Source organism: Misgurnus anguillicaudatus, chromosome 13 (assembly GCF_027580225.2).
Source record: "Misgurnus anguillicaudatus chromosome 13, ASM2758022v2, whole genome shotgun sequence".
NCBI lineage: Eukaryota > Metazoa > Chordata > Actinopteri > Cypriniformes > Cobitidae > Misgurnus > Misgurnus anguillicaudatus.
The window spans coordinates 17,481,266-17,493,159 of NC_073349.2; the positions used below are offsets into that span (position 1 = coordinate 17,481,266).

General features: G+C 37.4%; 1 protein-coding gene across 1 annotated transcript; it reads right to left on the reverse strand.

Annotated features, from left to right (window-relative positions):
• Nucleotides 1-153: 153 nt before the first annotated feature.
• On the reverse strand, nt 154-11,045 carry perm1a (PPARGC1 and ESRR induced regulator, muscle 1a). Its single transcript, XM_055188736.2, has 4 exons — nt 10,825-11,045; nt 4,380-10,403; nt 1,727-1,840; nt 154-894 (listed from the first exon to the last, which is right to left on the reverse strand). Exons 2-4 carry the CDS (start codon nt 10,375-10,377, stop codon nt 800-802), a joined length of 6,207 nt encoding a protein of 2,068 aa, XP_055044711.2. The 5' UTR covers nt 10,378-10,403; nt 10,825-11,045; the 3' UTR covers nt 154-799.
• Between the last annotated feature and the right edge of the window lie 849 nt (nt 11,046-11,894).

Genomic DNA, 11,894 nt, shown 5'->3' on the forward strand with positions numbered 1-11,894 from the left:
TACACCTCGTTGGTTAAAACAAATAAATAAATAATAATGTTTCTCTGTTAAAAAGTCAGAATTGCCTAATCACTGCCCTCTAGTGGTCAAAATAAGAATAACTACTACTACATACAGGTGTACAGACAGACATAATGAAACACTCTTTAGGACTTATTTAAGACTTTAAATAAATAATCAGTTTTATTTGAGGTAAAACAGACAATTTAAATACATCTTGGCATAAGATGAAATATATTTAAAGCAGGGAGCACATTGTGATGTAATTTTAACAAATATCTTTGAAATCATTTTTTAATACTTTGTTTTCAGTGCTTTAAACACACCAACATAATTTGGCCCCTAAATTCCAGCATTTCAGTGGTATCACTGCCTATTTTGACATTGTACTCCTCCCAAAACAACCCACAAGAAACCCAAATTACTACATCCATCTGTCATCATAACACCATTTTGTAGCATCTCACTATCATATTAACCAACATGCAAGTGCTTTCTTCACAAACACACATTTTTGAAGAAGGGCTTTGGTCATTTTTTAGAAATAATAACATTACTTCTTTAGTATTGATATGCTGATGAGGTTTTACTCAAACAAAATAATATTATCAACAGAAGGCTGTCACTGACCTGAACATTTATTGTTGTACTACATAAAGTGTTTACGTTCACAATAGTAAAGGTAAATAAGAGTATTTTTCAAATGCAAATTTTGAGGATTACCTGCATGCATGCACATTCACTACCACCCTTTTGAATTACATGGAGAAAGGGTGAGATCTGCTGAGTTATAGTAGAGTTATGCAGGCTCTATCTGACGCAGAGAAGTCTCTTCCCTCTTGTGTCTCCGTAGGTATCGTATGGCAGAGAGCGCACTGATGTTCGCCAGAAGAGCTGAACAATAAAGAGCACACATTCGTCATTATTTTTCCTTATATAAATTATTTATAACTTGCAGTGTTTTGTGATACAGAGCATATCTGTTTCATCCAAGTGTTTGAGAAACAAATCAATCATCCAATAATAATAATACAAATAAAAAAATTATAAAAGTATATTTTATTGTATTTGGAGACCGATTCACCTAAAATTAAATGAAAACAGCACAATAATGGGTTATGCCATGCAGCGTTGGGGCTATATCGCTTGGAAACACTTAAATACATTAAATTAATTAAATGTTTTGTTCGATTTTTCTTTTATGTCAGAAATATGTGCACATACATAAAGTTTAGTATAATCTTTGCATTTTATTAAGGTATTTAAAATCATTTGACATGTTATTAAAACTTATTGACATTTTAATGACAAGATCAATTTGTACCACTATAGCTGAGGTCAAGAAAAATATTCATGATGCTGTTATTAAAATATTTGACAGAGTACTAACACTTAATGACCTTTAAACGACAGTTTAATGTAAAGATAACCCTTAAAGCTAGGTAGTTTCTTAAGTTTGATCATATTCTGCTATGTCATGTTTATGACAGATTTATAACAACTTATGTTGTATTGGTTAATGTCATGTTTTCACAGCAAAGACATCTCAAACAATGTCATCTTTGCATCAAAAATGACATAATTAAACAAATGACACAGTTGTCATAAATGTGCATCAAATCTCCTTCATGTTCACACCCCTTCAAGTAAAGTGTTACTGTTTAATTTTCTCTGTGAAAAAGCATAAAAATGTTATCTTTGAAAGCAAGACAAGAAATATACACACCAGCTTTCCAGGTGTCTGCTCCAGGACTGGCTGATTTCAGCACCCAAGAGGCAAACGCAATACAAACCAAGCACATGTCAGCTTGTCTAAGAGGCAAGAATGGGGCATCCAACCCTACAAAAAAGGCAAATATGTGCCATCATTGAAAATCATTCATTCGTATGTTATTATTCATTTATTTCTTAACACCATTCCAGCATCTGCGGCTATATTCATGGCTAGAAAAGGTTAATCTAAACACAGTAAGGCCAGATGTAAACTCACACTGACACAAGGAGAACATGCAAACTCCACACAGAAAAACTATTAACCCAGCCGAGGCTTGAATCATGAACCTTCTTGATGTGATACCCACTGAACAACTGTGCCACCTTATTTTTATATTAAAACAAAATAAACTTGCTGCAAAAAACAACTAGAAAATGTTTTTTTAGCAGTGCAATATTACTATTAAAATAAATAATGCATTACTATTATAAAATATTATAACATTTCTTATTGCATCAGTGACAGTCTTGCTTACAAGAAGTACCTCAGAGTTACATAAATACTATAATAATTATTATTATTTGTTACATTTATATAGCGCTTTTTTGGAGCACTCAAAGCGCTTTACATATGAATGGGGGAATCTTCACAACCACCACCAATGTGCAGCATCCACCTGGATAATGCGACGGCAGCCATATTGCGCCAGAACGCCCACCACACACCAGCTTATGTGGAGAGGAGACAGAGTGATATAGCCAATTAGTATATATATGGGGATGGTTAGGCCAATGGGCAAGTTTGGCCAGGATGCCGGGGCACACCCCTACTCTTTTCGAATGAGTAGATTTGAGAAGCTGCCCAGTATGAGTGAAGAGTTGCACGTACACCCATTCCACTGACCAGGACATGGATCTACATGTGACTACATACTTCAGTCAGCAGTTACTGACAGAGAAAGAGATGAGAGTTGACTCTATTCGGATGGGATTAGTGTTATATAGAGAGGTAAGGGAGCTGGTAAATATAAATCTGTCCTGTTTGCCGTAGTTCTGAAGTGAATAATGGTCAATGAGAAGAAACCAGCGATATTACAATTATACATCACAGCTTACTGAGCTGACATAACATCTATTTAAATCAGTTTTAATTAATTTCAGATATATTTTTTAGTTTTAACATTTCTTTTATAAGTGATTCACATATTCAACTTAAAAAGTTACCTGGTTGCCTTAAAATTTTGAGTTCAGTCAACTTAAAAATTTTAGTTGACAACAATTTTTTACAACTTTTTTGAGTCAATTAATATTTTTAAGTTGAATAAACTCAAAATTTTAAGGCAACCAGGTAAGTTACTTTTTTAATTTGAACTAATAAATCTTTTTTTACAGTGCAGGCAGGTTTACAAATATGCAGCAAACCTACTTATCAGACATATCCAGAATAGTAATCCCATCAGAGTAAGGCTTAAAAGAAAAACTAGTAAATGTAGAAAAATATATATATCTGACAAACCATTGTATTTTCTTATTTTGGGATCTGTTTTGCATGTTGCTGATCCCCACTTGATGCAAATAAAGAAAGAGGTCTGGCAGATCAAAATAGACATACGGATTAAAATAGGCAGAATAGTGATATGGTTTGGAGGGAACAAGTATCTGATACCTACATAACGTACAGGTCGTGAACAACAGGTGCTAGCAATGAGCTATTTTAGTGTGTAAGCGGTTTCCCAGACAGGATTTAGATTAAGCCACAACTAGGCCTTTTAGTTATATTAGGACATTTAATTAGTTTTTACAAACATACCTTACAAAAAAAACCAATTACTGGTGTGCATCTTCAGACAAAACAATAGCACTAATATATTTTATGATATGTTAGTGCAAGATATTTTCGGTTAAAACAGCTCATACATGCGCTTTAGTATGGGACCAGACCTAAGGGGTTGTGCACACCAAAGCTTTTTTAAACGCGTCTGAAAACGCCTGAAGGATGCCGAATGCCAGCCGTTTTTTCAGCTAAGCGCTTTGATTGCTGTGATACTTCTGCTTTGTTTATCAGTCGTTGTGCGATGCACTGGTTGGTTGTTGTGGTATTTGTCCCACCCCTCCTCCACTGTGATTGAATGGCCTTGTGAAAACTGACATTGACGAGCTGAGCTTTTCACCCAAAGTTCAACTCTCTGCGTTCAGCGCAGGGCGCGAAAAAAACGCTGAGCGTCGGCTTTCAGCACGGAATAAAAACGCTAGCTGCTCGCTTTTTTGAAAAACGCAGAACTTCCATTGGAAACAATTGAAAACATATGCCGGCCGCGGGCGTTAAAGCTTTGGTGTGCACGCCCCCTAATGGGGCATACACACCAAACACGAGTTCAACGATTTGCGCAAGTAGATCAGACGCGATCAGACGAGTCCTTGCGCAGGGCGATGCAAATGACGTGAATTGGGTGACGTGATTGCCACGAAAACACACACTATTCGCCTCAAACATGGTTCGCGCAAGTTGAAAATATTTAACTCAAGAGGAAAATTAGCATGACACAAAGTTAAATCCCGCGAGTAATCTAGAGCAAGCAACGCGTTTTAGTGTGTATGTAGCCTGTCCAGGAAACCACCCCTTTATGTGTACAGAATAATTTGTAGTGAAGTATCTGAGGTCTTACTCGGATCAGCAATGATTGTCTGCATCTCCAAACATTTCTTCTGTTGCTCAGTCAGCTGCTGAAAGATGTGGTTCTCCAGGTTGAGGTACAATGTGTCTGGGAAGGGTTTGTCATCGGGGCCCATCACAGTAACAGACTTAATTCCTTTGCGTAATGGCTTCACAGGAGTGAGAGCGCAGGAGTAAGACTTCTCCTCAAGGTTTGAAGGACCAGTACGTTGAACTCTTCTAAATGAAAAAAGATTTGTCCAGAAGAAGCTGCCCTGATTAGGATTTGAGTGCTCACACGTGTCCACAGGATAGTGGTTGGTGGACTTATGTGTCACCACCTTGATTGGAGCATTGTCATTCTCATCATCTTCATCTGAATGACCAGGGGAATCAGGAAAGAAATAATCGTACGCCTCTGGGAACTGATGTTTCCTGGAGCGGGTGCAGGAAAATATGGGAACTACTTCATCCTTTTCACCTGACTCAACTTCAAATGGATAAGTGGACTTATGTGTCACAACCTTGATTGAAGCATTGTCATTCTCATCATCTTCATCTGAATGGACAGGGGAATCAGGGAAGAAATAATCATACGCCTCTGGGAACTGATGGTTCCCGGAACGGTTGCAGGAAAATATGGGAACCATTTTATCTTTTCCACTTGACTCATCTTCAAACGGAGACAAAAAGCTTCTAGAATCGAACTCTGAGAAAAAATTGTCATACATCTCTGGCACAGACGTGCATGTTTCCTCAAGGTTCGATTCAGCATTGTCCGCACGAGAAGGACAACGTTCTGGTTCGTTATCACCCAAAAAATATTGGATTATTTCAGAAAACGAGATACCACCGCTATCCACTTCCTCATCGTCAGACAAGCACGTTGTATAAGAAGTGTTCACGTGGTAAAAAGGATCCTCTACTTCTGAATGTATCGAATGTAAAGAAGCATTTCTCAGCATTTGTCTAACAGGTTGAGACTCCAGAGCTTGCAGGTTCTGCACGCTAATATTCTTGCAGATTTTTCTGAAGCACTGCTGAGTGTCAGATTTACAGAGATGTTCAGGAACTATAGTTTCAGAATTTACGAACACCACATCATCACCCACGATCGCTGGATCTGAATCATTTTGCCATGTCACACTACAAGGGCTGCTAGGAAGCTCACATGACGACTCCTCTTGTTTAATACAATCTGGAGTTTGAAGTGTAAAGTCTTCATCTAAATCAGATATGAAAGACATGTCTTCACTCAAGCGGTCTGGTTTAGAGTCATCTGGTTGTGTAAAGTAACCCGAGTCTGCAGCATCAGTAGCGTCTGCGATGCTTCCATCTTCTGGCTGGGTCAGAACACTGGGGTGCTGGGCATTGGCAATCATCCGCAGCCGCAAAATGTCATTGATGGTTAGCTTTTCCATTTCATTCCAGAATGAGGAGATAGCATACACAGGGCATGGAGATTGGTCTGGAGCGTTGAGTACTATACTCTCGGGATCTATACTTTTTGAGTCTGAAACATCAGCTAAAGCATTCTGGGTTGAATCCTCACTAAGCATCTCAATTTCTTTCTTATGATCACACGTGTGTTCACTTGATGTGCTGGTCAAATTACATAATTCACCAATACTCTTGTCTTCTTCACTTACACTGTTTTGTCCCTTAACTTCTGAATCTTCTGTTGAATTTCCTAGTTTTATGATTGCGGTATTTATATTTAATACATCACTGCTGTTATTTATGTGTTGAATGTGACCTTCGTCATTTCCATGATCAGATACAGCAATGTGTTCAGGCCTTTTCAGATCATCTATATGTTCACTTGATCTGGTGGTTTCATCACATAATTCACCAATACTCCTATCTTCTACAGCATGGTATAAATTGTCATCTTCCTTGACACTGTTATGTCCTTTAAATTCTGATTCTTCTGTTAAATTTCCTGGTTTTAAGAGTGAGGAATTCATTTTTAATACCTCACTACTGTTATTCATGTGTTGAATGTGACCTTCATCATTTACAGCAATGTCTTCAGGCCTTTTCAGATCATCTATATGTTTGCTTGATCTGGTAGTTTCGTCACTTAGTTCACCAATGCTTTTATCTTCTACAGCACGGTATAAATGGGCATCTTCATTGACACTGTTGTATCTCTTCTCTTCAGATTCTTCTGTTGAATTTTCTGGTTGTATGAGTGAAGTATTTGCAATCAATATCTCACTACTGTTATTTATGCTTTGCATTTGTCCTTCATCTTTTTCATGATCAGATATAGAAGTGTGTTCAGGTATTTTCAGACCATGTATATGCTCACCTGAACTGATTGTCTTATCATTTAACTCACCAATATTCTTTTCGACAGCATGGTATAAATTGACATCTTCATTGACACTATTGTGTACTTTACTTTCTGATTCTTCGGTTGAATTTTTTGGTTGTATGAGTGAAGTATTCGCAATCAATATCTCACTTCTGTTATTTATGCTTTGTAAGTGTCCTTCATCTTTTTCATGATCAGATATAGAAGTGTGTTCAGGTATTTTCAGACCATGTATATGCTCACTTGAACTGGCTGTTTTATCACTTAACTCACCAATACTCTTCTCTTCGACAACATGGTATAAATTGGCATCTTCATTGACACCGTTGTATCTCTTCCCTTTAGATTCTTCAGTTGAATTTTTTGGTTGAATGAGTGAAGTATTCACAATTGATATCTCAGTACTATTATTCATGTTTTGCATATATTCTTCATCTTTTCTATGATCAGACACAACATGATCTTCAGGTATTTTCAGACCATGTATATGCTCACTTGAACTGGTTGTCTTATCACTTAACTCTCCAATACTCTTCTCTTCGACAGCATGGTATAAATTGGCATCTTCATTGACACTGCTGTATCTCTTCCCTTTAGATTCTTCAGTTGAATTTTCTGGTTGTATAAGTGAAGTATTCACAATTGATATCTCACTACTGTTATTTATGCATTGTATATCTTCTTCATCTTTTCTATGATCAGACACAACATGATCTTCAGGTATTTTCAGACCATGTATATGCTCACTTGAACTGGTTGCCTTATCACTTAACTCACTAATACTTTTCTCTTCGACAACATGGTATAAATTGGCATCTTCAGTTCCACTGTTGTGTCCTTTACATTCTGATTCTTCTGTTAAATTTCCTGGTTTTATCAGTGAGGAATTCATATTTAATGCATCACTGCTGTTATTTATTTTTTTAATGTGACCTTCATCATTTCCATGATTAGATACAGCAATGTCTTCAGGCCTTTTCAGATCATCTATATGTTTGCTTGATCTGGTTGTTTCATCACATACTTTACCAATGCCCTTGTCTTCTACAGCATGGTATAAACTCGCATCTTCACTGACACAGCTCTGTCCTATTCCTTTTGGTTCTTCTGTTAAACTTCCTGATTTCTTATATGATGAATTCATATTTAATACCTCACTGTGGTTATTTATGTGTTGAATGTGACTTTCATCATTTCCATGATCAGACACAGCAGGATCTTCAGGTATTTTTAGACCATTTATATGCTCACTTGAACTGGTTGTCTTATCACTTAACTCGCCAATGATCTTCTCTTCGACAGCATGGTATAAATTGGCATCTTCATTGACACTGTTGTATCTCTTCCCTTCAGATTCTTCTATTGAATTTTCTGGTTGAATGAGTGAAGTATTCACAATTGATATCTCACTACTGTTATTTATGCTTTGCATATGTTCTTCATGATTTCTATGATCAGACACAACATGATCTTCAGGCATTTTCAGAACATTTATTTGCTCATTTGAACTGGTTGTTTCATCACATAATTTACCAATGCTCTTATCTTCTACAGCACGGTATAAATTGGCATCTTCATTGACACCGTTGTATCTCTTCCCTTTAGACTCTTCAGTTGAATTTTCTGGTTGTATGAGTGAAGTATTCACAATTGATATCTCACTACTGTAATCTATGCTTTGTATGTGTCCTTCATCTTTTCTATGATCAGATACAGAAGTGTGTTCAGGTATTTTCACACCATGCATATGCTCACTTGAACTGGTTGTCTTATCACTTAACTCACCAATACTCTTCTCTTCGACAGCATGGTATAAATTGACATCTTCAATTCCACTGCTGTGTACTTTACTTTCTGATTCTTCTGTTAAACTTCCTGGTTTTATCAGTGATGAATTCATATTTAATACCTCACTGCTGTTATTTATCTGTTGAATGTCCGTAGGAGGAACGAGTTCTCCTTTTTGTGAAAATCTTTTTGGACTGTTTCCATCAAGGCAAGATTCAGTTTCATCTATGTTCTCAGTCATAGACAAATTACTTTGTTGGGTGTCTGAAGTCCCGGTCATCTTCCATTTGCTTGGTGAGCTTTGTTCACTTTTAAATGCACAGCAGTCAATCTCATTTCCCATACAGGATACATCTTTACATGCGTCCACAGCCAGGTTTAAAGAGACTGAAGAGGAAAGAGGCTCGGTTGAATCAGCTGCACTGGAAATGTTAGGAGATAATAAGGATTTCCTTTGACATCCTGTAGCAGATTTATCACTTTGAGACACTGATAAGGTTTCTTTAATACTTGGTGAACTTGGTGTGTCTTTTAACTGTATAGCAGAATCAGTTTGTATTTGATTTACTTCAACATCATTTTCTTGTATATGTAGTACTGTATCCATCTGGGGTAATATGGACTTCTGACAGACCTCTGCTTTCAACTGTCCACTGTTTACAAGAGATATATCATTTGTGTATTTGGAAATATTGTACATGCTTGTACGCCCGACTTGAGTCTTTGTGTCAAAACCAAAGTTGGTGAAAGATAACGGCAAATTTTTCGAACACTTCAAGTCAGCTGAAGCAACATTAAAGCATAGCGGTAAATTCTCATTATTGAATGATACTGATGACATTTTAACTCTTGGGAGTGATGAGTGCTCTCTTTTTAGGAAATGTGTAGGAAGACTGTTCATCACTTCTCTCTGAATGAATCTCTCTTCCTCCGATTCACTTTGATGGACCCGGAACTGAGCCTCATAGCCATGACCCGGCTCCCCGGGTTCACTACTCATCCTCTTCTTCTTCCTCCTCTTCCTCCTGAGATTAGAAGGTGACACTGGAAACTGACAGACTGGTGAATCGTTTGAATCAGAAATGTTTCCGGTGTTCAGCTGAGCAATGCTTTCTCCTGCTGGATTTGAGTCGGTCACATTTGTCCAATTAGCCATTTTCGGTTTGTCTGGTGGCTTTGTTTCAGGTTTCTGCTTAAGCTCTGTGCTCTCTGTGCAGCTGAGATGATAACACCTTTTCTCCTGCTCCTGTTTCATTCCTACTGTAATTAGATGAGATGACAATGACCCCCCTCCAACGGCCGGCTCTCTTTCAGTGGAATCTGATGCACGTGCCTGTGCATTAGTAAAGGTGGCCATTATAGGTTTTTCCAAAGCTGTACTGCCCCAGGTATCAGCCTCACCCTGCTTAGTGATCTCACCTTTAAGACTGGCCGCATTTCTGCCAGATGGACAAATACCTATAGACTGAATAACCTGCTTATCAATCAAACCCGCCAGATGGTCCATCTTCTCACTTTGGCAATTTGCCGCATGGCTTTGTTCTAATGGCTGTTCATTTACCGTGACACTTTTCAACTGCTCAAAGAAAAGATTGACAGTCTGAAGGTGCAGATCCTCCTCACTGCCAGAGAGAACCTGCTCTGGGCTACGTATCCCATATTTGCTCAGGTAATGGTCTACAGGCGAACCCTCGCAGTCCGGAGGACCGTCTAGATCAGCCTCCGCGGATGCTGGGAGTCGGGTCAGGTCCAGAAGGTGGCACCCCATCTCATCAATGTCACTCATGCCAGAATCCTCTCGGCTGGCAAGTCCTGGAGAGAGCAAGTTGCAAGCCTCACATTCCTGATAAAAAGTATCCCAGTCTTGATCGGAGATGTGCAAGCTGTAGTCAAAGTCGTCCATTGAGCAAGAACGTTACGCAGTCAGCTCTGTAAAAAAAGAATTAATAAATGTCATGACATTAAAAGATAAACAAAAATAGGCACACAGTATATATCAACTGAAAGACATATCATCAGTACTTGAGTGTTATATTGATAGTCAGAAAATACATGTCTAAATACATTCATTTAAAAGTTTAATGTCAAAACATTTTAAATCTCAATACAGTTTAGGTCAAACAGATAAAAAAAAAATCAAATTAAATTCAAGATATGTTTACAGTAGGGCCTATGCAAAGTAAAAATTATAAATCACTTAATCACTTCCCATGTACCTTATAAATTTTATAACAAAAATAATCACATAATCAAATTTTTATTCCTTCCTAGAGACATCAAAGTTCAGTGATTTTCAGCTCAGCGTGCACAATAATACTATAACAACACAAAGCAGAGTCATGTTCATTACCTGTTCGGTTGTGTGGAGTGCAGAAGTCCTTGAGCAGTTAGCCTTTACACCACTTTAGTAGTGTCAGGCACAGTGAGTGCCCTTTGAGGTGTCCTTCCGAGTAAACGCGGTGTGCCACAGGCCCTATGATTCATTATAAATAGAACAGCGTTTGACATCACGTAATACACGCAAGTGCTCTCTCTCTCACTCTGTGGCCCCTCACCAGCACCCCAAACACGTGTAGAAATCAAACAACATAGCTACTTAATTTACAGGGCAGTAACAATTCTGCCACAGTATATATCACAATTGTTTACAGCAATGGAAAAAGCAGGACATCACAAAGTCTGAGAGTTTAAGTCACCCAAGCTGTGTCTAAGTAAAAAAACATCAGATTAGCAATTCTGCAATAGTTAAGGGTGTGAACACTAATGAAACTTGAGGTTGTTTTATGGTTGGGTCAAATATATATATTTACAACCCCAACGGTTGAGTTTAAGTTGAAGTGAAGCTAAACCAGTGGTTCCCAAACTGGGGGCCCAGAGATGGTGCCGGGGGGCCCCGGTTTAATAACATTTTATAAAATTAATTATTTATTAACTAATTATTAACTACACTGAAAAAAATGATTCATTGAATTTAATCAATTTTTTTAAGGTAAGTGGTTGCAATCAATTTATTTAAGCTACATTTAAACAAAAGTTTTATATTTCATTTTACGTTACTAATCTTTTTTGTTTAAATGTAGCTTAAATAAATTGATTGCAACCACTTACCTTAAAAAAATTAATTAAATTCAATGAATCATTTTTTTCAGTGTATTAACTACATTGAATAATTTAATATGTTTTGATAAATTCAAATTTTAAGTTTTGGAATGTTTTATGTCAAAAATTTTCATACATTTTTCCGTATACATGCTGAAAAAGTTTCAACCCAAAATGCTTGGTTCATTTAACCCATGAATGGAAATTTTTTAAGGTTTATTTGAAGCAGTTCATATTGTCCATATTTTACCAAACCATTAATTTATTTTTTATGTTTGATAATGTATGCACGTGTGAAGGGATGGCGTCCGCGCCTCTAGT

What these genes read in the sequence shown, in the direction of transcription:
- perm1a (XM_055188736.2), bottom strand. Translation starts at nt 10,377, where the DNA reads ATGGACGACTTTGACTACAGCTTGCACATCTCCGATCAAGACTGGGAT. An exon ending in GACAATCATTGCTGATCCGA is followed by an intron (nt 1,841 to 4,379) that starts GTAAGACCTCAG and finishes CCTTTTTTGTAG; the next exon opens with GGTTGGATGCCCCATTCTTG. An exon ending in AGCAGACACCTGGAAAGCTG is followed by an intron (nt 895 to 1,726) that starts GTGTGTATATTT and finishes TTTATTGTTCAG; the next exon opens with CTCTTCTGGCGAACATCAGT.